General features: G+C 50.4%; 1 protein-coding gene across 4 annotated transcripts in view; it reads right to left on the bottom strand.

Annotated features, from left to right (window-relative positions):
* Positions 1-26,822, bottom strand: part of LOC142385667 (UPF0606 protein KIAA1549) — a 78,320-nt gene that overhangs the window by 42,618 nt on the left and 8,880 nt on the right. For all 4 annotated transcript variants that reach the window (XM_075472384.1, XM_075472387.1, XM_075472386.1 and 1 more), the window contains exons 4-9: positions 26,703-26,785; positions 26,115-26,414; positions 25,841-26,027; positions 25,481-25,540; positions 25,233-25,384; positions 10,563-10,740 (exon numbers count right to left, since the gene is read on the bottom strand). In XM_075472384.1, coding sequence (XP_075328499.1) covers positions 10,563-10,740; positions 25,233-25,384; positions 25,481-25,540; positions 25,841-26,027; positions 26,115-26,414; positions 26,703-26,785 — 960 coding nt within the window. The remainder of the gene's footprint in view (positions 1-10,562; positions 10,741-25,232; positions 25,385-25,480; positions 25,541-25,840; positions 26,028-26,114; positions 26,415-26,702; positions 26,786-26,822) is intronic.

The following is a 26,822-nucleotide window of genomic DNA, read 5'->3' as shown; positions in this document are numbered from 1 at the left end:
AGGTGACAAACAGGTGAGGGACAAGGGAGAAACGGATGAGGGACGGGTGAGGGACAGGTGAGGGACGGGTGAGAGACGGGTGAGAGAACAGGTGAGGGACAGGTCAGAGACAGGTGAGGGACGGGTGAGAGAAAAGGTGATGGACAGGTCAGAGACAGGTGAGGGACAAGGGAGAAACGGATGAGGGACGGGTGAGAGACAGGTGAGGGACAGGTGACAAACAGGTGAGGGACAAGGGAGAAACGGATGAGGGACGGGTGAGGGACAGGTGAGGGACAGATCAGAGACAGGTGAGGGACAGGTGAGAAACAGGAGAGGGACAGGTGAGGGACAGATCAGAGACAGGTGAGGGACAGGTGACAAACAGGTGAGGGACAAGGGAGAAACGGGTGAGGGACGGGTGAGGCAAAGGTGAGGGACAGATCAGAGAGAGGTGAGGGACAGGTGAGAGAACAGGTGAGAGACAGGTGAGGGACGGGTGAGGGACAGGTGAGGGACAGGTGACAAACAGGTGAGGGACAAGGGAGAAAGGGGTGAGGGACGGGTGAGGGACGGGTGAGGGACAGGTGACAAACAGGTGAGGGACAAGGGAGAAACGGATGAGGGACGGGTGAGGGACGGGTGAGAGACAGGTGAGGGACAGGTGAGGGACAGGTGATGGACAGGTGAGGGACAGATCAGAGACAGGTGAGGGACAGGTGACAAACAGGTGAGGGACAAGGGAGAAACAGATGAGGGACGGGTGAGGGACAGGTGAGGGACGGGTGAGAGACGGGTGAGAGAACAGGTGAGGGACAGGTCAGAGACAGGTCAGAGACAGGTGAGGGACGGGTGAGAGAAAAGGTGATGGACAGGTCAGAGACAGGTGAGGGACAAGGGAGAAACGGATGAGGGACGGGTGAGAGACAGGTGAGGGACAGGTGACAAACAGGTGAGGGACAAGGGAGAAACGGATGAGGGACGGGTGAGGGACGGGTGAGAGACAGGTCAGAGACAGGTGAGGGACAGGTGAGGGACAGATCAGAGACAGGTGAGGGACAAGGGAGAAACGGATGAGGGACGGGTGAGGGACGGGTGAGAGACGGGTGAGAGAACAGGTGAGGGACAGGTCAGAGACAGGTCAGAGACAGGTGAGGGACAGGTCAGAGACAGGTGAGGGACAGGTGAGGGACAGATCAGAGACAGGTGAGGGACGGGTGAGAGAAAAGGTGATGGACAGGTCAGAGACAGGTGAGGGACAAGGGAGAAACGGATGAGGGACGGGTGAGAGACAGGTGAGGGACAGGTGACAAACAGGTGAGGGACAAGGGAGAAACGGATGAGGGACGGGTGAGGGACAGGTGAGGGACAGATCAGAGACAGGTGAGGGACAGGTGAGAAACAGGAGAGGGACAGGTGAGGGACAGATCAGAGACAGGTGAGGGACAGGTGACAAACAGGTGAGGGACAAGGGAGAAACGGGTGAGGGACGGGTGAGGCAAAGGTGAGGGACAGATCAGAGAGAGGTGAGGGACAGGTGAGAGAACAGGTGAGGGACAGGTGAGGGACGGGTGAGGGACAGGTGAGGGACAGGTGACAAACAGGTGAGGGACAAGGGAGAAACGGGTGAGGGACGGGTGAGGGACGGGTGAGGGACAGGTGACAAACAGGTGAGGGACAAGGGAGAAACGGATGAGGGACGGGTGAGGGACGGGTGAGAGACAGGTCAGAGACAGGTGAGGGACAGGTGATGGACAGGTGAGGGACAGATCAGAGACAGGTGAGGGACAGGTGACAAACAGGTGAGGGACAAGGGAGAAACGGATGAGGGACGGGTGAGGGACAGGTGAGGGACGGGTGAGAGACGGGTGAGAGAACAGGTGAGGGACAGGTCAGAGACAGGTCAGAGACAGGTGAGGGACGGGTGAGAGAAAAGGTGATGGACAGGTCAGAGACAGGTGAGGGACAAGGGAGAAACGGGTGAGAGACAGGTGAGGGACAGGTGACAAACAGGTGAGGGACAAGGGAGAAACGGATGAGGGACGGGTGAGGGACGGGTGAGAGACAGGTCAGAGACAGGTGAGGGACAGATCAGAGACAGGTGAGGGACAAGGGAGAAACGGATGAGGGACGGGTGAGGGACGGGTGAGAGACGGGTGAGAGAACAGGTGAGGGACAGGTCAGAGACAGGTCAGAGACAGGTGAGGGACAGGTCAGAGACAGGTGAGGGACAGGTGAGGGACAGATCAGAGACAGGTGAGGGACGGGTGAGAGAAAAGGTGATGGACAGGTCAGAGACAGGTGAGGGACAAGGGAGAAACGGATGAGGGACGGGTGAGAGACAGGTGAGGGACAGGTGAGGGACAGGTGACAAACAGGTGAGGGACAAGGGAGAAACGGATGAGGGACGGGTGAGGGACGGGTGAGGGACAGGTGAGGGACAGATCAGAGACAGGTGAGGGACAGGTGAGAAACAGGAGAGGGACAGGTGAGGGACAGATCAGAGACAGGTGAGGGACAGGTGACAAACAGGTGAGGGACAAGGGAGAAACGGGTGAGGGACGGGTGAGGCAAAGGTGAGGGACAGATCAGAGAGAGGTGAGGGACAGGTGAGAAACAGGAGAGGGACAGGTGAGGGACAGATCAGAGACAGGTGAGGGACAAGGGAGAAACGGTTGAGGGACGGGTGAGGGACAGGTGAGGGACAGATCAGAGAGAGGTGAGGGACAGGTAAGGGACAGGTGAGGGACAGGTGAGAGACAGGTGAGGGACAGGTGAGAGAACAGGTGAGGGACTTGTGAGGGACGGGAGAAACGGGTGAGGGACGAGGGAGAAACGGATGAGGGACGGGTGAGGGACAGGTGAGGGACAGGGGAGAAACGGGTGAGGGACAAGGGAAAAATGGATGAGGGACAGGTGAAGGAGAGGTGAGAGACAGGTGAGGGACAGGGGAGAGACAGGTGAGGGACAGGTGATGGACAGGTGAGGGACAGATCAGAGACAGGTGAGGGACAAGGGAGAAACGGATGAGGGACCGGTGAGGGACGGGTGAGAGAACAGGTGATGGACAGGTGAGGGACAGATCAGAGACATGTGAGGGACAGGTGAGAGACAGGTGAGGGACAAGGGAGAAACGGATGAGGGACGGGTGAGGGACAGGTGAGGGACAGGGGACAAACGGGTGAGGGACAAGGGAAAAATGGATGAGGGACAGGTGAAGGAGAGGTGAGAGACAGGTGAGGGACAGGGGAGAAACGGGTGAGGGACAAGGGAAAAATGGGTGAGGGACAGGTGAGGGACCGGTGAGAGACAGGTGAGGGACCGGTGAGGGACAGGTGATGGACAGGTGAGGGACAGGTGATGGACAGGTGAGGGACAGATCAGAGACAGGTGAGGGACAAGGGAGAAACGGATGAGGGACCGGTGAGGGACAGGTGAGGGACAGGGGAGAAACGGGTGAGGGACAAGGGAAAAATGGGTGAGGGACAGGTGAGGGACAGGTGAGGGACAGGTGAGAGACAGGTGAGGGACAGGTGATGGACAGGTGAGGGACAGATCAGAGACAGGTGAGGGACAAGGGAGAAACGGATGAGGGACCGGTGAGGGACGGGTGAGAGAACAGGTGATGGACAGGTGAGGGACAGATCAGAGACAGGTGAGGGACAGGTGAGAGACAGGTGAGGGACAAGGGAGAAACGGATGAGGGACGGGTGAGGGACAGGTGAGGGACAGGGGAGAAACAGGTGAGGGACAAGGGAGAAACGGATGAGGGATGGGTGAGGGACAGGTGAGGGACAGGTGAGGGACAGGTCAGAGACAGGTGAGGGACGGGTGAGAGACAGGTGAGAGACAGGTGACAAACAGGTGAGGGACAAGGGAGAAACGGATGAGGGACGGGTGAGGGACAGGTGAGGGACAGGTCAGAGACAGGTGAGGGACGGGTGAGAGACGGGTGAGAGACAGGTGAGGGACGGGTGAGAGAACAGGTGAGAGACAGGTAAGGGACAGGTGAGGGACAGCGGAGAAACGGGTGAGGGACAAGGGAGAAACGGATAAGGGACGGGTGAGGGACAGGTGAGAGACAGGTGAGAGAACAGGTGAGGGACAGATCAGAGACAGGTGAGGGACAGGTGAAGGACAGGGGAGAAACGGGTGAGGGACGGGTGAGGGACAGATGAGGGAGAGGTGAGAAACGGGTGAGGGACAGGTGAGAGACAGGTGAGAGAACAGGTGAGGGACGGGTGAGAGACGGGTGAGAGAACAGGTGAGAGACAGGTCAGAGACAGGTGAGGGACAGATGAGAGACAGGTGACAAACAGGTGAGGGACAGGGGAGAAACGGGTGAGGGACAAGGGAGAAACGGCTGAGGGACGGGTGAGGGACAGATGAGGGAGAGGTGAGGGACAGGTGAGGGACAGGTGAGAGACAGGTGAGGGACAGGGGAGAAACAGGTGAGGGACAAGGGAGAAACGGATGAGGGATGGGTGAGGGACAGGTGAGGGACAGGTGAGGGACAGGTCAGAGACAGGTGAGGGACGGGTGAGAGACAGGTGAGAGACAGGTGACAAACAGGTGAGAGACAGGTGAGAGACAGGTGACAAACAGGTGAGGGACAAGGGAGAAACGGATGAGGGACGGGTGAGGGACAGGTGAGGGACAGGTGAGGGACAGGTGAGGGACGGGTGAGAGACGGGTGAGAGACAGGTGAGGGACGGGTGAGAGACAGGTGAGGGACGGGTGAGAGAACAGGTGAGAGACAGGTAAGGGACAGGTGAGGGACAAGGGAGAAACGGATAAGGGACGGGTGAGGGACAGGTGAGAGACAGGTGAGAGAACAGGTGAGGGACAGATCAGAGACAGGTGAGGGACAGGTGAAGGACAGGGGAGAAACGGGTGAGGGACGGGTGAGGGACAGATGAGGGAGAGGTGAGAAACGGGTGAGGGACAGGTGAGAGACAGGTGAGAGAACAGGTGAGGGACGGGTGAGAGACGGGTGAGAGAACAGGTGAGAGACAGGTCAGAGACAGGTGAGGGACAGATGAGAGACAGGTGACAAACAGGTGAGGGACAGGGGAGAAACGGGTGAGGGACAAGGGAGAAACGGCTGAGGGACGGGTGAGGGACAGATGAGGGAGAGGTGAGGGACAGGTGAGGGACAGGTGAGAGACAGGTGAGGGACAGGGGAGAAACGGGTGAGGGACAAGGGAGAAACGGGTGAGGGACGGGTGAGGGACAGATGAGGGAGAGGTGAGGGACAGGTGAGAGACAGGTGAGGGACAGGTGAGAGAACAGGTGAGGGACAGGTGAGGGACAGGTGACAAACAGGTGAGGGACAGGTTGAGGGACAGGTGACAAACAGGTGATGGACAGGTGAGGGACAGATGAGAGACAGGTGAGGGACAGGTGAGGGACGGGTGAGAGAACAGGTGAGAGACAGGTGAGTGACAGATGAGAGACAGGTGACAAACAGGTGAGGGACAAGGGATAAACGGATGAGGGATGGGTGAGGGACAGGTGAGGGACAGGTGAGAGACAGGTCAGAGACATGTGAGGGACAGGGGAGAAACGGGTGAGGGACGGGTGAGGGACAGATGAGGGAGAGGTGAGAAACGGGTGAGGGACAGGTGAGAGACAGGTGAGAGAACAGGTGAGGGATGGGTGAGGGATGGGTGAAAGAACAGGTGAGGGACAGGTGAGAGACAGGTGAGGGACGGGTGAGAGAACAGGTGAGAGACAGGTCAGAGACAGGTGAGGGACAGATGAGAGACAGGTGAGGGACAGATGAGAGACAGGTGAGGGACAGGGGAGAAACGGGTGAGGGACAAGGGAGAAACGGATGAGGGACGGGTGAGGGACAGGTGAGGCACAGGTGAGAGAACAGGTAAGGGACAGATCAGAGACAGGTGAGGGACAGGTGACAAACAGGTGAGGGACGGGTGAGAGAACAGGTGAGAGACAGGTCAGAGACAGGTGAGGGACAGATGAGAGACAGGTCAGAGACAGGTGAGGGACAGGTGAGGGACAGGTCAGAGACAGGTCAGGGACAGATGAGAGACAGGTGACAAACAGGTGAGGGACAGGTGAGGGACAGGTGAGAGACGGGTGAGAGGACAGGTGAGGGACAGGTGAGGGACGGGTGAGAGACCGGTGAGAGAACAGGTGAGGGACAGGTGAGGGACAGGTCAGAGACAGGTGAGGGACGGGTGACAAACAGGTGAGGGACAAGGGAGAAACGGATGAGGGACGGGTGAGGGACAGGTGAGGGACAGGTCAGAGACAGGTGAGGGACAGGTGACAAACAGGTGATGGACATGTGAGGGACAGATCAGAGACAGGTGAGGGACAGGTGACAAACAGGTGAGGGACAGGTGAGGGACGGGTGAGGGACAGGTCAGAGACAGGTGAGGGACGGGTGACAAACAGGTGAGGGACAAGGGAGAAACGGATGAGGGACGGGTGAGGGACAGGTGAGGGACAGGTCAGAGACAGGTGAGGGACAGGTGACAAACAGATGAGGGACAGGTGAGAGACGGGTGAGAGAACAGGTGAGGGACAGGTCAGAGACAGGTGAGGGACAGGTGAGGGACGGGTGAGAGACGGGTGAGAGACGGGTGAGAGAACAGGTGAGGGACAGGTGAGGGACAGGTCAGAGACAGGTGAGGGACAGGGGAGAGAGGTGAGGGACAGGGGAGAGAGGTGAGGGACGGGTGACAAACAGGTGAGGGACGGGTGAGAGACAGGTGAGGGACAGGTGAGGGACGGGTGAGAGAACAGGTGAGGGACAGGGGAGAGACAGGTGAGGGACAGGTGAGGGACGGGTGAGAGAACAGGTGAGGGACAGGGGAGAGAGGTGAGGGACAGGTGAGGGACAGGTGAAGGACAGGTGAGGGACGGGAGAAACAGGTGACAGATGAGGGACAGGTGAGAGACAGGTGAGGGACAGGTGAGGGACAGGGGAGAAACGGGTGAGGGACAGGTGAGGGAGAGGTGAGGGAGAGGTGACAAACAGGTGAGGGACAGGTGAGAGACAGGTGAGGGACAGATCAGAGACAGGTGAGGGACAGGTGAGGGACGGGTGAGAACAGGTGAGGGACAGGTCAGAGACAGGTCAGGGACAGATGAGAGACAGGTGACAAACAGGTGAGGGACAGGTGAGGGACAGGTGAGAGACGGGTGAGAGGACAGGTGAGGGACAGGTGAGGGACGGGTGAGAGACCGGTGAGAGAACAGGTGAGGGACAGGTGAGGGACAGGTCAGAGACAGGTGAGGGACGGGTGACAAACAGGTGAGGGACAAGGGAGAAACGGATGAGGGACGGGTGAGGGACAGGTGAGGGACAGGTCAGAGACAGGTGAGGGACAGGTGACAAACAGGTGATGGACATGTGAGGGACAGATCAGAGACAGGTGAGGGACAGGTGACAAACAGGTGAGGGACAGGTGAGGGACGGGTGAGGGACAGGTCAGAGACAGGTGAGGGACGGGTGACAAACAGGTGAGGGACAAGGGAGAAACGGATGAGGGACGGGTGAGGGACAGGTGAGGGACAGGTCAGAGACAGGTGAGGGACAGGTGACAAACAGATGAGGGACAGGTGAGAGACGGGTGAGAGAACAGGTGAGGGACAGGTCAGAGACAGGTGAGGGACAGGTGAGGGACGGGTGAGAGACGGGTGAGAGACGGGTGAGAGAACAGGTGAGGGACAGGTGAGGGACAGGTCAGAGACAGGTGAGGGACAGGGGAGAGAGGTGAGGGACAGGGGAGAGAGGTGAGGGACGGGTGACAAACAGGTGAGGGACGGGTGAGAGACAGGTGAGGGACAGGTGAGGGACGGGTGAGAGAACAGGTGAGGGACAGGGGAGAGACAGGTGAGGGACAGGTGAGGGACGGGTGAGAGAACAGGTGAGGGACAGGGGAGAGAGGTGAGGGACAGGTGAGGGACAGGTGAAGGACAGGTGAGGGACGGGAGAAACAGGTGACAGATGAGGGACAGGTGAGAGACAGGTGAGGGACAGGTGAGGGACAGGGGAGAAACGGGTGAGGGACAGGTGAGGGAGAGGTGAGGGAGAGGTGACAAACAGGTGAGGGACAGGTGAGAGACAGGTGAGGGACAGATCAGAGACAGGTGAGGGACAGGTGAGGGACGGGTGAGAACAGGTGAGGGACAGGTGAGGGACAGGTCAGAGACAGGCGAGGGACGGGTGACAAACAGGTGAGGGACAAGGGAGAAACGGATGAGGGATGGGTGAGGGACAGGTGAGGGACAGGTGAGGGACGGGTGACAAACAGGTGAGGGACGGGTGAGAGACGGGTGAGAGAACAGGTGAGGGACAGGTCAGAGACAGGTGAGGGACAGGTGAGGGACGGGTGAGAGAACAGGTGAGGGACAGGTGAGGGACAGCTGAAGGACAGGTGAGGGACGGGAGAAACAGGTGAGGGACAGGTGACAGATGAGGGACAGGTGAGAGACAGGTGAGGGACAGGTGACAAACAGGTGAGGGACGGGTGAGAGATGGGTGAGAGAACAGGTGAGGGACAGGTCAGAGACAGGTGAGGGACAGGTGAGGGACGGGTGAGAGAACAGGTGAGGGACAGGGGAGAGAGGTGAGGGACAGGTGAGGGACAGCTGAAGGACAGGTGAGGGACGGGAGAAATAGGTGAGGGACAGGTGACAGATGAGGGACAGGTGACAGATGAGAGACAGGTGAGGGACAGGGGAGAAACGGGTGAGGGACAGGTGAGGGAGAGGTGAGGGACAGGTGACAAACAGGTGAGGGACAGGTGAGAGACAGGGTGAGGGACAAGGGAGAAACGGATGAAGAACGGGTGAGGGACAGATGACAAACAGGTGAGAGACAGGTGAGGGACAGATCAGAGACAGGTGAGAGAACAGGTGAGGGACGGGTGAGGGACGGGTGAGAGACAGGTGAGGGACAGGGGAGAAACGGGTGAGGGACGGGTGAGGGACGGGTGAAAGAACAGGTGAGGGACAGATCAGAGACAGGTGAGGGACAGGTGACAAACAGGTGAGGGACAAGGGAGAAACGGGTGAGGGACGGGTGAGGGACAGATGAGGGAGAGGTGAGGGACAGGTGAGAGACAGGTGAGGGACAGGTGACAAACAGGTGAGGGACAGGTGAGAGACGGGTGAGAGAACAGGTGAGAGACAGGTCAGAGACAGGTGAGGGACAGATGAGAGACAGGTGAGGGACGGGTGAGAGAACAGGTGATGGACAGGTGAGGGACAGATCAGAGACAGGTGAGGGACGGGTGACAAACAGGTGAGGGACGAGGGAGAAACGGATGAGGGACGGGTGAGGGACAGGTGACAAACAGGTGAGAGACAGGTGAGGGACAGGTGAGGGACGGGTGACAAACAGGTGAGGGACGGGTGAGAGACGGGTGAGAGAACAGGTGAGGGACAGGGGAGAGAGGTGAGGGACAGGTGAGGGACAGGTGACAGATGAGGGACAGGTGAGGGACAGAGGAGAAACGGGTGAGGGACAGGTGAGGGACAGGTGAGGGAGAGGTGAGAAACGGGTGAGGGACAGGTCAGAGACAGGTGAGGGACAGGTGAGAGACGGGTGAGAGAACAGGTGAGGGACAGATCAGAGACAGGTGAGGGACAGGGGAGAAACGGATGAGGGACAGGTGAGGGAGAGGTGAGGGACAGGGGAGAAACGGGTGAGGGACGGGTGAGGGACAGATGAGGGAGAGGTGAGAAACGGGTGAGGGACAGGTGAGAGACAGGTGAGAGAACAGGTGAGGGACGGGTGAGGGACGGGTGAAAGAACAGGTGAGGGACAGATCAGAGACAGGTGAGGGACAGGTGACAAACAGGTGAGGGACGGGTGAGAGACGGGTGAGGGACAGATGAGAGACAGGTCAGAGACAAGTGAGGGACAGGTGAGAGACGGGTGAGGGACAGGTGAGGGACAGGTGAGGGACAGATTAGAGACAGGTGAGAGACGGGTGAGGGAGAGGTGAGGGACAGGTAAGAGACAGGTGAGGGAGAGGTGAGAGACGGGTGAGAGGACAGGTGAGGGACAGGTCAGAGACAGGTGAGGGACGGGTGAGGGACAGGTGAGGGACAGATCAGAGACAGGTGAGGGACGGGTGAGGGACGGGTGAGGGACAGATCAGAGACAGGTGAGGGACAGGTGAGAGAACAGGTGAGGGACAGATCAGAGACAGGTGAGAGACAGGTGAGGGACAGGGGAGAAACGGATGAGGGACAGGTGAGGGACAGGTGAGGGAGAGGTGAGGGACAGGTTACGGACAGATGAGGGACAGGTGAGGGAGAGGTGAGGGACAGGTGAGGGAGAGGTGAGGGACAGGTGAGGGAGAGGTGAGAGACAGGTCAGAGACGGGTTAGGGACAGGTGAGAGACGGGTGAGAGGACAGGTGAGGGACGGGTGAGAGAACAGGTGAGGGACGGGTGAGAGAACAGGTGAGGGACAGGTCAGAGACGGGTGAGAGACGGGTGAGGGACGGGTGAGGGACAGGTGAGGGACGAGTGAGGGACAGGTTAGGGACAGGTCAGAGACAGGTGAGGGACGGGTGAGGGACAGGTTCTTGACTCACGTTGGGCCAGCGGTCTCTGGACTCGGTGTCCGAGGACGATGGCGGCTCTCTGTAGGTCCAAACGGTTAAGGGTGGTGGCGGTCACTTCAGCTGGGACTCTCTCTCCACCTGGACCCTCAACAAAATAAAAGACCTCCAGGGGGCGCTGTGGCCCGGACAGCCTGGACACCCGCACCACCTGTTGGACAGCCGGTGAGATTTAGAAACATGACAGAACAATTCTGACTGACCACCACAGAACAGGGGTACCACAGGAAGAAGACTACGGTGCAGTAGGAGGGCCAAACTCCAGACTACTGAGCAGCCTGAGGCGACTTTAGGTGCTTCCCAAAGTAGAGGACGCCTCTTTGGTAGAATGAGACCGAGTTACATTCAGTCAAGGAGTCAAATGCCCCTTTTCCATCGAACATTTTCGTACCGGTACGCCTCTACACGGTACCACTCTACCCTGATTGGGAGCTTTTCCATTGCGGGTTGAAGGTGGGACCCGTTACAATTTTTAGCACCGGCTAGTACCTGCTTCAGAGGTGGGTCTAGTCGGTACTAGCGGATACTAAAACGTCATGTGATCAGTGCTGTCCACTGATTGGTCGTGTGAAATTACGTCATACACGCTACGAAGCTTGGGGAGCTTTAAATAATCACCCGCCATTTATGAAAACACACCTGCGAGAGCAACAGAGAATAAACAGAATTGCGAAGATGGAAGACCAGAGAAGGAAAGCCAACCCATGGACAGTGAGCGAGGTGCAGACCTTTCTGAGTGTGGTGGCTGAGGACCGCATACAGAAGGAACTGGACGGAGTGACACGAAATGAGAAGGTGTTCCAGCCAAGCTGATGGCTAACCATGGCTATCACCGGAATTCTAATTAGTGCCGAGATAAGCTGAAGAGTGATTACCGGCAGGTAAAGGACCACAACAGCCGGAGTGGGTCAAACCGAAAGACATGGAAGTGGTTCGACCAAATGGACGGCATTTACGGTGGCGTGGATACGGCGACGTCTTTGTTGGAGGCGATGGAAAATGGTAAGTGTTGTTCTTATCCCCTCGGTGCAACGCTTATATCTTTTTTTTTATTAATATTTTTATTACGTTTTTCAACATGAATACAAACAAACAAAGTAAAACAACATGGCCACGAGAAACAAACAAACAACACGTCTTGTGATAAACTCATACATCAGCATACCGTGAGAGTATCACTGGGAGGATGTGGGAACAAAGTACACACACTCAGTCCTATTACAAATGACAGCGATGTAGCAAATACACGTAGGGCAATAATGAAAATAACAGCCTATTTAGAGAGGAAATACTATTTTAACGAATCAATAAATCATAAAATTAATCATAACTAAACTTATATCCAGTCACATCACCCAAAAACATCAGTTATCCAGTTTTCCTCATTACCATCTATCATCCCTTTTAATACAATGGTTGTAAGCCTTTTACCTACATATTTAAAGAAAGGGGTCCAAATCCTACCAAAGTCATCAATCTTACATTTGTATCTGTACGTCAGGTATTCCATTGGTAGTAAGTCAAATATAATTTTGTGCCATCCTTTAATTGTAGGTGGGGCATTATCAATCCATTTAAGCAATATATTTTTACGAGCAGCAAATGTGAGAATACTGAACAGTCTTTTGTGATGAGACCCTTTAATATGACGACTAGGCAAGCCAAGAAGCAGAACCTGAGGATCAGCATCAAGCTGGACATTGAAAATCAAGTTAAGTTTGCCCACAATCTTACCCCAGTATTCCTCAATATGAATGCATGTCCACATACAGTGCTTATAACTTCCCACCTCTACTTGACATTTGGAACATTTTTCAGACAAAGTTGAGTTCATTCTGTGCCTAAGCTGTGGTGTAATCTGCAGGCGATGCAATATTCTAAACTGAGTCTCTCTGGTTCTGTTACATATAGAAATCTCTCTAGCTAACCTCCACAATTCCAGCCATGTAGATTCATCTATTCTAAGATCAAAATCAGAATTCCATTTGCATCGAAGATGCTCTAAGTCCACATTGCTAACAGAGATGAGCATAGCATATTCCCGGCCAAGAATTGCTTTCTTGCCACGATCAAGAAGCAACCGTTCTATCTGTGAAGTCTGACAGTCAAAGTCATGTCTGCTTTGATTCTGGATGAAGCTACGGCATTGCAGATACCTGAAGAAGTGGTTGCTAGGAAGATCATATTTCTGTCGAATTTGTTCAAATGTAAGCATCACTCCTTTATCAAATAAGTGTCCCAGAGTTAAGATCCCCTTCTCCTCCCATATCCTAAACCCCATGTCTAAGTGGGCTGGGGCAAAATCCATGTTCTGGTGTATCGGAGCTAGCGAGGACAATATTCTAGAACGACCCTCCAGCTTTCTCATTGCTTGCCAGGCTCTTAGAGTTGTTGACATTAAAATGTTTCTGTCTCTAGCTACCTTAATTTTCTCTGAGTCCAAAGAAAATAAAAGACTCAAGAGGTCATTACCCGCATTCGCCGTTTCCAGATCTAGCCATACCGATTCTGGATCATTGTTAATCCAATCTGCTATGTATCGAAGCTGTGCAGCCAGCTGATAAAGCCTAATGTTTGGGACGGCTAAACCTCCCTGCTCCACAGACATATGCAGCTTAGCCATTTTTAGTCGTGGTTTTTTCCTGTTCCAGATAAATGAACTGATCCAACCATTTACTCTTCTAATTGTTTTATTACTGAGTAAGATGGGGACCATTTGAAAGTGATAAAGAAGTCTTGGTAGAATCTTCATTTTAAATAAAGCTATTCTACCCATCATTGACAGCGGAAGCGATTTCCATCTGTCCAGGTCATCACATATATGTTTTAACAGAGGTTCAAAGTTCGCCTTATACATTGCATCTAATGATGGGGTGATAGAAACCCCCAGATAGGTAAAGCCTGCGGGTGACCATTTAAAAGGACAAGAGATGGGCTGGGACGAATTACCTAATGGCATAATTTCAGACTTAGAAAAATTAATCTTATACCCTGAGAATTTACTAAACTGATTTATCACCTCCAAAACAGCTGGTATAGATTTTGTTGGATTAGTTATGAAAAGCAGTATATCATCAGCATATAAGGCTATTTTATGATTTTTCTCCCTGACTGAAATTCCAGTGATATCTGGACTATTCCTTATAGCTTCTGCAAGGGGCTCGATCGCCATGGCAAACAACAGTGGGGATAAGGGGCACCCCTGCCTGGTTCCCCTACCCAGAGGAAAGTAAGATGAAAGCTGGCCATTTATCCGAACAGCAGCCAGTGGTTTGTTATATAACAACCTAACCCAGCTGCTGAAAGTATCGCCAAGCCCAAAGGCACTCAAGGTGGAAAAAAGAAATTGCCATTCAACCCTGTCAAAGGCTTTTTCAGCATCTAGACTTATTACCATACTGGACAACTTCTGTTGATGCGAAAGCTGAATTATATTCAACAATCTCCTCATATTATTACAGGAGTTTCTGCCAATTATGAACCCTGACTGATCTGTATTGATAATGGAGGGCAAGATCTTCTCAAGACGCCGCGCTAATATTTTAGACAATATTTTAAAATCAACATTTAGGAGACTAATAGGTCGATAAGAGGGACATTCATTGGCTGGTTTTCCCTTCTTAAGTATGAGGCTAATATTAGCTTCTGTTAGAGATCTTGGCAGAGAGCTTCTAATAAATGATTCGTTTAGCATCTCCAAAAGGGGATCGATAAGTTCCGCTTTAAAATGTCTATAGAACTCACTGCTAAGGCCGTCTGGGCCTGGAGATTTCCCTGATTGTAGAGTTTGTAATGCCTCTAGAACCTCCTGCCTTACAATTGGACCATTTAGCCCCTGTTTTTGTTCCTCTGTTAATTTAGGTAAAGTAAGCTTCGACATAAATCTATCAATCAACTCCTGAGTCTCTGGGGGCTCTTCACTGCTATATAACTGACTATAAAATTCCTTAAATACGCTACAAATATTACCTGTGTCGGACATACAAAGTCCATTTTTATCTTTAATTGATGAAATTGTCTGGGAGTCAGTCCTCCTGTTCACTAGTCTTGCCAAATACTTACTTGGTTTATTACCATACTCATATAATCGTTGTTTAGCAAATCGAATACTCTGTTCAGCTCTATGAGTGAGAAGGGAATTTAGAGATGCTCTTGTGGCCAACATTGCTTTCATATTAACATCAGATGGGTGTTGAGTATATGTCTTCTCCAAGTCGATGAGTGTTCCTTCTAATTTCCGTTGAGTTTCCAAAGATTTACGCTGTTTACTCCTAACATAGGAGATAATAAGGCCTCTAGAATAGACCTTACAGGTCTCCCATAATACAGATGGAGTTATGTCTGGAGTTTTATTTATTTTGTAGAATGTTCAATTCTGATTTAAAGTAAGAAATGAAATTGGGATCACTAAGTAAATATGGATTGAACCTCCAGGAGTTATAAGAGCATTGTTTCTCTGTGAAAAGCAGCTGTAAAAATAGTGGGCTGTGATCAGAGATAGAAATAGATCCTATATCACAGGACACAACAGAGGACAGCATCAACTTAGGGATGAAAAAATAATCTATCCTAGAACTACTCTTATGAGCTCTGGAGAAAAAAGTAAACTCTTTAGAGGTGGGATGTACAGTTCTCCATACATCAATATACCCAAACTCCTCACATGTGTCTATTAATGCCCTGGCCCTTTTTGTGGGGACCCCAGGATCTGCAGGCATTCTATCAATAAGTGGGTTCAGGTGACAATTAAAGTCCCCACCCACAATACAACATTCAGTCTCAAGTTCAGCAAACTCCAGGAATGCCTTTGTAACAAAATCAGTAGGATGATTTGGGGGTGCATAAACATTAAGAAGTGAGATGTATTTCCCATACAACAGACTCTTAATTATAATGTATCGTCCACTACTGTCCTTAATGCAAGACTCAAGTTTAAAGGGTAGTTTCTTACTTATCAGGATACATACCCCTCTGCTGTTCGATGTGTATGATGAAAAAAAGGCCTGACCAACCCAGTCCCGCTTAAGCTTAAGATGCTCTTGATCCTTCAAATGAGTTTCCTGTAGGAGGGCGATTTCTGCTCCTTCTTTTTTGAGAAAGGTGAGAATCTTCTTCCTCTTCACCGGGTGATGAATGCCCCGCACATTCCAAGTACAGAGTTTAATACTAGGGATATTCATAATTAAATTAAGTACATAGCATATATATGATTATTGCTACTCATCGCTGTCTCACATTTATCTTCATCCATAGCCCAGATCCAGCATGTTTTTGGGCAGCATAAATAGTATATCAACGTGACTGAGTGTGCTGATAACATGTGACAAAACAGTGGCCATTCCTTGAACAAAACTATTTACAAAGACTAACACTAGGTCCTTCACAGACTGTTCTAGAACCTCTAAACTTGAGATCACCCCACAGAGAGCAAACTCCCTCCTTTAAGGTGGAGGATCTCCTGCCTAACGCTAAATGCAAGCATGCTCCTTGCTTGTCTGGCACAGTAAGTTGTAGGAGCATTAGCTGATAATATAAAGAAACATTATCCCTATGACTTGGGGAGAGAAAGAAAATAAAAAAAATAAATAAAAAAAAATAAATAAATAAAATTAAAATAAAATTAAAAAAATCGAAAAAAGGAGGGGTCTTGGTGGCGACATATATGAATACTCATATCATTAGACAATAACAGGTGTGGTGAGCGATTACCACCCGTATATCTGTGGATGACTGTACAATATAATACTGTATAATACTCACTAAGATTTATTCCAAGTCCAGAGTCTTACCGCGGAGGAGCGCATTAGAAAGATACGGCGAGACTCCAGGTGAAGCCCCCGACAGTTGACACAAAAAGGTTGCTCACCTCACCTGCGCATCATAGGACAGCTAGAGAGAGTCAACAAATGCTGAAGCTTGTTCTGGCGAATGAAAAGTTTTAACCGTATCATTCACTGTAATCCTGAGGGAAGCAGGGTAGATCATGGCATAGCGGGCTCCCTCGATGTTTTGGAGCTTCTTCCGTACCTGGTCGTATTCGCGCCGTCTTTTCTGTGTAGTAGCGGCAAAGTCCGGGAAGAAATGAATCCTCGCTCCATCCTGCCGGACATCTTTGAGTCGTCTAGCCGCATCCATCACCCTTTGACGGTCACTGAAGTTGTGAAACCTCACAATCATTGTGCGTGGAAATCTTGAGGTCTGGGGACCCGGGAGCCGGTGCGCCCTCTCCAACTTAACACGGCCCGCTTTGGTGTCCAGCTGCAGTAGTTGGGGAATCCAGGACTCCATAAACTTAGTTGGATTTGTCCCCTCCAGCTTCTCTTGCAAGCCAATTATCCTCAGGTTTTTGCGTCGACTTCTGTTCTCATAATCCTGAAGTCGCTCCGTCAGCTCTTTCGTTGTTTTTTCCAAAGCGAGCAGGCGCTGATCAGCATCAGTAGATGCATTTTCCACGACTAAAATCCTCTGCTCCGCCTCACTGATACGGTCGCTGACTTCTTTCAGACTGAGAAATATTCGTGGTAATACTGTGCAACATCTTTCCTAATTTTTCATCCATCATAGCGGCAATATTCGCAGTCATCCAGGGCCGTATTAAGTCATTGTGGTGACCCTGGGCACTAAACCTCAAGTGCCCCCCCCCACGAAACCACGAAAGGTTGGTATCACGTGCACCTTTATAAAATCACACATTAAAAAGTCCTATGAAAATATTTTATATTTTGATTACAATGTTGGGATGTCCCGCCCCGACCCATAGCACACAAGCGATTACGCCTTCTTTATAAAGTTAACAAGTCGCAAGTTTGCCGTAAAAAAAAAAAAAATGTAGTTGGGTTGTCGAGGTCAAAACACTAGCAGCTGTGAATCAAATAAAGTAGGTTTTTTAAACTCTTACACTGAATGTTTGCTGCTTCAATCCAGATGAGTATTGAAAAATCTTTTCCGCAATTGAAAAAGAGACGTGTTGAGGATGAGGACCAGCCTGAACCGGAGGTATCAGTCTGAAACAGCTGAACAGTCCCACCAGTGTAATTAGCTATGTTATAAATTTGTTTACAATGAAGATGTGAAAATCTGCAGATAAGCCGCACCTGTTCAACCTGTGTCAACACCGTTGACACAGGTGTCACACATCCTTACGTCCCCCATCATTTTCCTTGATGGAGAAATTATCCAGGTTCTTAACTCCTAATGTGACATTTATGTCACATTACAGATCTCTGACAGTGGGGGGGTGGTATTTTGGAAAAAAAATCTGAAATGGGTTCTATGTGGTCTATTTAGTCTGTGTTATAACCCCCTTAATTTTCATTCAAGTAGAAATGGGTCTGGGTTCTTATGGGTTAATACAATAAAGTTCTGTGTGACCAATTATTAACGGAGGAATTATTTTGAAGAATTTTTATTTTTTATACCCCCCCCCCCCCCCCCCCCGGCCCACCACCACACATTGCCTTCACATCTGTGAGAAATACTGCACGCACACTTAAAAACTTAATCACAGCCACAATGCGTCGCATCACCTCTCTCCAATACTTCGCCGCATCCTCTTTCTGTTCTCTGAGAACAACATCAACCGTACCCGCATTCTGTGACCTCTTGAGAAGTGCGAGCAGACACTCGCGGTGGCTTGCGCTCCTCTCATGGGCTGTGACTGTCCGGGTGTTTCCACTCACTGTACCCCTCGGTGAACATCGATCTAACACTGGAACATTTTTAATTGCCGCTAAACCCCTGGAGTCTTTCTCTTTTTTTATTTTTCTCTTCGCACAACCACTCAATTGATGTTTATCCATTTTTTTTTTTTTTTTTTTACCGCGTTTTTTAAAAAACGTGATACATTTCACCATAGGTGGACTGGCTCAACTGACAGGTTGAGGGAGGGGGGTTAATGTTCACATTAGGCCACTATTGCTCAGAATTATGATATATCGTTGCTGTTCTTATCACATTAGTTTTAATAATGAATTTTATATGAATATTTATGTCAAGTGTAACCATTTTAAGTGTACAAACATTCATGAAAAAACTATTTTTAAAGTTTGTCGTGTGGTGCCCCCCCACTGGCTGTGAATGGTTGGTGCCCCTGGGCACTGTGCCGCAGGCCCATATAGTTAATCCGGCCTTGAGTCATCGCTTCAAGGGCTTTATTCAGACCCGGATCAGGTGTCCCATCAGTGTTAGCGGCTAGCGTAGCATCATCGAGTTCGGGGAGGGCCACAGGCGCCTCTTTCTTCTTGGAAATTTGTTTAGGAGGCATTTTGCCCGCGGGTTTGCTGAAAAATCGGTCCAGGGTCATCACCTGGAGTAGTCACTCCGATTTCAGTGAGATTTACCGCCACCAAAAATAAGAAATATCAATATTACAGGATGGGTGTGCCAGAGCTCCGTCAAAACGTGGCTACTCAGGTGCTTGCATCACCGGAAGTCCCTCCCAGCAACGCTTATATCTTAACAAATGCATGTTTTATATCGTAACAAATACATGTTCAGTCTTTAACTTGTGTAAAAAGTTACACGGGTGTCTCATGTAAGTTGTTCTGAGTGAGCTAGCAAACAACGCTGTTTTGGAAGGCTAGCACAGTGTCTCACCTATGCGGTTACGTGTATGCGTTTCGTATGTTCACACTTTTAATTTTTTTCACTCAAGACTCGATTTGTGCAACCGATGAGTGTTCGGTTGCTGAGGTCAGCGAAGATCCTCCAATCCCGCAGGCTTCAGAACCGACACTGGCATCGCAATCTGCAGCTGAGGCAGCAGCTGCTATCTGCATTCCACCGGCACCAACACTGGCGTCGATGCCTGTATAGACAACTCCTGCTGTTTACTTTTGTACGGTCTTTTTAATAAAGAGCTTGGTTTAACTAAACAATATGAATTGTCAACTGCATTACACATTACACTCCATCATTGTGTTTACTTTTGACTAACCGCGGCGTGACACTTTGTAGTCGCCTGAAACCGACGTCACGTTAGTGGTGACCGGGCCGACTCCGCCCACTTCCAGGTCACAGTTTGGGTGGAAAAGGAAATGGTACTGGTGCCGTGTAGTGTGGTGTAGTGTAGTGTCGTGCTATATCGAACCGAGTAGAGAAGGGCTAGCTCGGCGGTGGAAAAGGGGCAAAAGGTCACACCACCAGTGACTCAGGTGACACAGACATGGATCTTCGCTGTCAGCTGGCTAACTAACAGCCATTTAAACGTCATGATACTCACAACTTTATGGTGGAAACAGAAACATTTCCATGCAGATTGCTTCATATTCCATATGCACTGTCTTGATGAGTGCAAAGCATTGTGGGTACAGTGAGAAAGGTCAAAGTTTAGTTTATGTATTTTCTTTGGGAACACATCCTCTCCAAATCAAATATTTTCACTCATGACGGATGTAGAAGTTTCACTAAGAAAACTAACTGATGTCAGGTTTGGACATATTGGCCCTCATTTATCAAGCCGTCGTAGAAAGCATTGTATATATGAGCGGAGAACTCGTCGTACCAGAGGCTCAAGTGAGATTTACAGAACATGCGTACCACACCAATCCCATCGTAAAACCGAGCGGCTGTTGATAAATCCGGCGGCTGAAATCCATCGTAATGATCCTAACCACGCCTTCTACAGAAGGGGGTTGAGAGGCCGCACCTCTAGAGTTTGCGACATGGATAGACGAAAGGCGGCAAAGAAACGCTGTCAACAGCGTTGGCGATGTAAATCGCAGACCGGACGAGTTATGTATTTTCCCCTACTGTGATGGTCAATAAAATGTGATAAACTCCAGATTAAATGAAATCTAAAATTGAACGATGTTTTACTTTTTCTCCAATAAGATCAGGAAGAAGTGGTCCGATATGAAATTTGCAGCTCTCCAACGCAGCATGTCACAAACGGGGGGGGGCTCCGATCCAGGTTTGGATTTGAGTGCCTTGGAGGAGAGGGTGGCTGGCCTGATCTGAGCTACGTCTTTGCGTGAGCGCAGTGTTAAAGCGCCTCTCCTGTACGGCTCATAAGCCACTCATCATTTTCTCGAAAGAAATCCTGGCGGTCCCGGAACACTCTCTTGCGCCTGATGCGCGCGTTCAGGTCCTCTAACAAAGCCAGATCTGCCATCGTTTCGCCATTACCGCGCCGCTAGAATCACCTCTTAAATAGGCGGTTGAATAATGAGCCATCACTCTTCCAATTACGGAGTTGTACTTGTTTAATTTTTTTATTTATTTAATTTGCGTTTATGTTTATATTTATGTTGAAGTCAAATAAAACATGGGCCTTCTTTGAAGTGATAAGTCTGTAATTTTAACCTAGGGATTTGCTGCGACTCATGAGGCACGCACTAGTGACGCTGCTGTTTATGTATGCTATTGCAGTCACCGCAAGTCAAAATGGAAAAGTGCGTACACGGCTTCAGACCTGTCGTGGCGATTTCATCTTTCCTGCGCTCACGATGGATTTGATAAATGCCAACCTTTGCGCAGAAAAGAACGTACACACGACCTACGCATGTTTTTCGTCTTACGCAAGTTTGATAAATGAGGGCCAATGAGTCATTACTGTCATTTTAGGGTTAAATGAACAATTACTTCATCTTTTTGAACTTTAACACTAGAGAAGGGGTAATCAATGGCAATCAATGAAATTCACAATCTAACAGGAGAAAACAGACTTTTTCTGCTCTCGGTTTAGGCAACACGCAAGAGACAAACCTCACTACCGCGATTATTGAGAAACATGTTTTTTCTTTTTGTTTTACAAAGAAGTCTTTTGCATGGGAAACCTTGTCGCCATCTATTCCTGCCTTATAGCTGCAGCCAAGCCAACAGCACTGTGTGTTGCTAAAGAGAAAAGACAATGTGAACCAAGCTCTCACTGCGGCTGTACACAGACCCATAACAAGAGGGTCTGCCCCATAGTCCCAGAGCACCTCCTACAGACCACCATGATGAATACGGTCGTTAGCCTTCTCCGAATCCACAAAACACACGAAGACAGGGTGGTCAAACTCTCATGCTCCCTCTAATATCCTTGTGAGGAAAAGAGCTGGGGCCTCATGTACAAAGCGTACGCACCTTTTCACGTCAACGATCAGATGTATCAAGAACGAAAAGACCGTGGAAATGTGCGGTGCCTCACGGCAGCTTCAGGGCTGGCGTACGCACGTTTCTGCAGCTGTTGATTCTTTGGCGACACCTAAGGTGATGTTGGGAAACTGTTATAATAAATAAATGTGAAAACAATTAGGGCCATTTCAGACCAGGGCGGCAAAGCGTGGCGGAACGGAAGCGATTTTCACCGGCGGAGGCGAAAATACATGGAAACAGATCTGTCCTTGCACACCGACGCGGCGGTAGTTGGGTCTCCCACACCGCTTTTGGAAAATAGAACTCGAGCGGAATTTGGACGGCAGTGGCTGGCGGCGGCCGGCGGTGTCCCGTTGAAATGAATGGGGAATGCAGACAGGGCTGGAGCAGAACTACCGCGGCCGCGGACTGTCCGGTGTGAAAAGCCAAGTAGAACACACCGCCTGATAACCGGCGTTAAGACTGCCGTCGTCTCGCTGCCGCCACGCCACGCTCTAGTCTGAAATCGGCCTTAGTCCTCAGACAGTGATGTGCACATTTGAGATAGATGAACAATTAATACTGATAAACAATTAACACACCCATGTGTCTCCATTTACACGAGTGGATATAAAAGCAGCGCAAAGTGGTGCAACGCATACCATTAAAAACAATGGCTGCTTTATTAGAAGACTTTGCAAATGGTGCAATTCGAAGAGAGCGTGTGTTCAGAGACAGAGAGGATTTGCTGGCACATGACTCATTAGCCATTTTGAGGGAAATCCTCCTGGAACTGTGCGCAGAGCTGCAGCCGGCGTTGGAGCGCAACACAGCGAGGAGCCATGCGCTGCCTGTGCTCACAGGTGATGTGCACACTGGGGTTCCTATAGCAACCGGGGCATTCCAGAGGGAGCTGGCCAACCGATTGGGACTGTGCCAGTCTACCCTGAGCCGAGCCATGCCAGCCGCGTGGGACAGAATTATCCGCATCTCAGCCACGTATATCAAATTCCCAACAGGCCAACATCAAAGCTCAATTTGAAGCGACAGCCGGTTTTGTAATCGGAGCTATCGACTGCGCACACATTGCTATAAAAGCGCCATCACATGATGAATTTGTATGTTAACAGGGAACATTTTCATTCATCATATGTATTTTCATACATATTTTCATCAGATCATATGTGATGCGTAAATGCAATTAACCAACATTGTGGCGAGCTGGCCTGGTTCAACGCACGATTCATACATTCTGAGTAACAGCATCGCTGGGAACAGACTTACAGGGTGGCACTGTGGGTGATGGTTGGCTTCTTGGTGAGTAACTTTATTGTGTAATTGTCCTAATATTATTCCCCGTGACGTGCATTGAGCATGTGCGCCCCCAGTTTCTATCCCATCTTCACAGCATCATTATTATATTATATATATTAGTCGGTGGTTAAAGTTAGTTTCTTGCTGTTTTTTGCTGGTTAAACTTCAGTTTAAGATCTTTCTAACAAGCCCCTGATGGTCTCTGTGGGCATATATTAATAACCCTGTGCGTAAAGTGTGAAATGTCTTAATCAGCCACATCTTTTCCCCGGCGCACTTCTGCACGTTACTGTATGAACACGTTGTTGTGAGTTATACAAAAACATGGGTATTTAGCTTGGGGGTAATCAGAGTCACCCACATGAGCTCCCACCACCCCATGAGAGAGCAGTGCCACCCATTGTTGCCCCGACTCTCTGTTCAAACAGAGTCGGTCACCCCCCCCCACCCGACTGTTTTGGCCACACTGCAGCGGTGGGCAGCCAGTCTCTGCTTCACATCCACCTTAATGTGGGACCACTTCTTCACCTCTGCTTGTGAGGCTTCTCAGACCACACAGCATTAACAGCCTCACTCAGGCTCTCCCACCCACTCCTCTTAGTTTGCTGCTTATGCCGGAGGACAGCGTGCCAAACAACACGTTTTAGCAAGCCTTCACTTCAGAAAGTAGCACCGACATCTCGCTTTCCGTGAAGTTCTTCTTTTTTCCGTCTTATTCATTCTTTTTTCTTTATTTTCTGACCGAACACAGAGGGGAATCACAGGTGCAGGGCTCATTTAAATCAGATTTGCGTATTTAAGTAGGGGCGTGGACAGGGAGGAGTCGGGTACTCTAACATGTGCGCTCAATTCCACGTTGATTGGGATGTACAAACGAAATGTGCTTGGATTGATGCGTGCGCACAGATTCATACATCCGATGTCGGAGGTCATTTCAGTAGGAAATCCACGCAAGTCTTTGTACATGAGGCCCCTGGTCCGCTGTTACACAATCTGTACCAAAGCTCCTCCTGGATCTGTGATTCACCTACCTGCTGGACTCTTCTCTCCAGCACCCCAGCATAGACTTTCCTGGGGAAGCCGAAGAAGAAGCCATTCATCTTATGATAGCCTTTACCCGAGGAGGCCTCACGAGGCAGTTCTGGACTTCCTAACAGACACCAGAGGGGAGCTCCTCTCACACCTCATCACCATCTTAACCTCTCTGGTAGGAAAGCATCCGCATCACAAACAGAACTCAGTGGATTCTATAAACTCTGCCCAACTCTGAAGCCGGTTCCAGGTAAAATCAATCACCTATTTACACATGTATATTGATATCTGAGGCAGTGGACACAGTCAATGAATAACTGCAGCAAGATGGCTCCTGAAACAACAGAGCTACCTCACCCAGGGTTAGGGTTAGGGTTAGGGTTAGACCCTGCAGCTGGGTTAGGGTTAGGGTAAGGTTAGGGTTAGGTTAAGGTTAGGTTAGGTTAGGGTTAGACCCTGCAGCTGGGTTAGGGTTAGGGTAAGGTTAGGGTTAGGTTAAGGTTAGGTTAGGTTAGGATTAGACCCTGCAGCTGGGTTAGGGTTAAGTTAGGGTTAGGTTAGGGAGGGTTAGGGTTAAGGTAGGGTTAGGGTAGGGTTAGACCCAGCAGCTGGGTTAGGGTTAGGGTTAAGGTAGGGTTAGGTTAGGGTTAGGGTTAAGGTAGAGTTAGGGTTAGACCCTGCAGCTGCTGGACCTCTGCCTCTCCACCACCTATCATAAAAACAAGGTGCCAGAGGTTCTGTCAGAAACCTGTGGATTCGTGAACTGGGCCTCTGTTAGGTTCAGTAAAGAAACTTGAGAAAACATAACAGCATCAAACAGGTGCAACCACATTGCTGCCCCAGCACCCTCAGACAGAAACTGCTTCAGCTTAGGGATTAAACAGCTAAACAAGCTGAGCGAGGAGAGTATGGACCTTTATTTAGGAAAAACTAAACCATAGTTTCACTTGGACCAACACCAGGAGAACCAGCTCTTCGGTCTCATCTCAGCAGCTTGCCTCCATCTTAAGGAGAAGGGACACTCTGAGGACAGCAATGTCCACATTCTGGACAGAGAAGAGTTAAAGAAACCTTTAAACTGGAAAAACTGGCTGTAAACAGATGAGGAGGTCTCAGGTTTCACCTACCAAACTCTAACAATGTGGGCAAGGGTGTAACTACTTTCTGTAACTAACACCTTCTTAGTGGGTCAATGCATGTGTGAACCCAACTGTGAGTTTATCCGTACTGTGTGTTTACCTGCAGACTGTTGTTGCCCACGGCGGTTGCTCTCCTCCAGCGCCTCCTGCTGGTCTCCTGCAGTCCCTCCTCCAGCAACAGAGCCAGGCGTCTCTCCAGACGAGCTTTAAAACTCCTCTCGGCCACCATCTGCTCTTGAACTCCCAGGAGGACTGAAAACATGTACGTATGTCAGCAACCAGACAGCTCAAAAACCCAAATATCTGTACAGTTTTACTAAATGTGTCCAGGTGAGAGATGCGTTGTACCTGTCCGCACCCAGGTGGAGCGCAGGTGGTGGGACGTGTTCAGCTCAGGGTAGTGGAAGGCTGTGGACATACATTCAGGGCACATTTAGCATGTTCAGTACATATTCAAAAACATGATTAAGCGTGTTGTGCAGACCTGTTTCAGGTGTAAAACACATTTTTGGGGTACAACATGGGGAAAAAAGCTAACTGCACACAAACTTATGGAGACTTCCTGTAAATGTGGGCACAGAGTCCGGGGTTTAGGGTCAGGGCTCTGGTTATGGTTTAGGTCTAGGGTTAAACACTCAGTTATGATTAGGATAAGGGGTTAGTCTGTATGGGAAATAAAAAACAGACGTGTGTATGTTTGCATCATACGTTCGGCAATCTGCAGCACTGGAAAACCAATGTAGAAGCTGAACTCCACCAGGCTGAGCTTCCTCAGGTGTTCGCTGACCTCTGGCCCTGACAGGTAGCCTCGCCCGTAACGCACAGCAAACGTGACGTCGACAGGAACTTTCTGCGCCGCTGCCGGCCGGGCCACACCCATGGTGATGTTCAGCAGCTGTTTGAGAGTCAACCGCTTTTTGATGATAATGCGACAAGAACCAAAGGCCTGTCCACACTGTGACAGCAAACAGGTGAGACTCACCTGCACAGTGACGTTCCCCGCCTCGTGTGACCTCCGGCGTGTTTCTGCGTACGCCATCATCAGCCCTCTCTCAACCCGTTCGCTGAAGTTGCAGACTCTGACATCAACGTGGGTGGGGATAAACTGCAGCACCGAGTGGACCTGGTACCTGAGGTCAGGTACGGTGAACAGCGACGACACGGTGGGAATGGGGCCTGAGCTGCGTGGTGTCTGACGGAGAGCGTTGATGACTGAGATGGCGGTGAAGATCATTGGACCCGACACAACACGAAAGGCGAAACTGGACGGAGTTCTGAGGAACTAAAGGTGAAACGGGAGATGGAAGGCTGTCAATCACCTGACAGCAGCCATATTTACTTTGGAGTGGTGAAATGAAACTGGAGCCTCTGAACACAAGATCAGTTTAAGTCGACAGGAAGACTTTGTTCAATAAGAAACCAAACAAAGTCTGAGTGAAAGTTCTGAAAGTCAATAAAGTTCTGAGACTTACAGAAGTTCTGCTGCAGTGAAAACACCATCCAGCAGAACTCGTCAATGTTTTGTAAAAATTAGTAAAACTGTTGGCGGTGCCGTGGGTCACACGATTACCTGCAGCTCCACTGAGCGGTTGAACTCTCTTCTCAGGTTATCTCGGACCTGACTGAAACCGGCTGACGAGCCTTTAGAACTGACTGCAGACACACAAACACAAACATCAGCTGACTCGTA

The sequence above is a fragment of the Odontesthes bonariensis genome, chromosome 8 (assembly GCF_027942865.1).
Source record: "Odontesthes bonariensis isolate fOdoBon6 chromosome 8, fOdoBon6.hap1, whole genome shotgun sequence".
NCBI classification, from domain to species: Eukaryota; Metazoa; Chordata; class Actinopteri; order Atheriniformes; family Atherinopsidae; genus Odontesthes; species Odontesthes bonariensis.
This window is presented reverse-complemented; position numbering and strand designations above follow the sequence as displayed.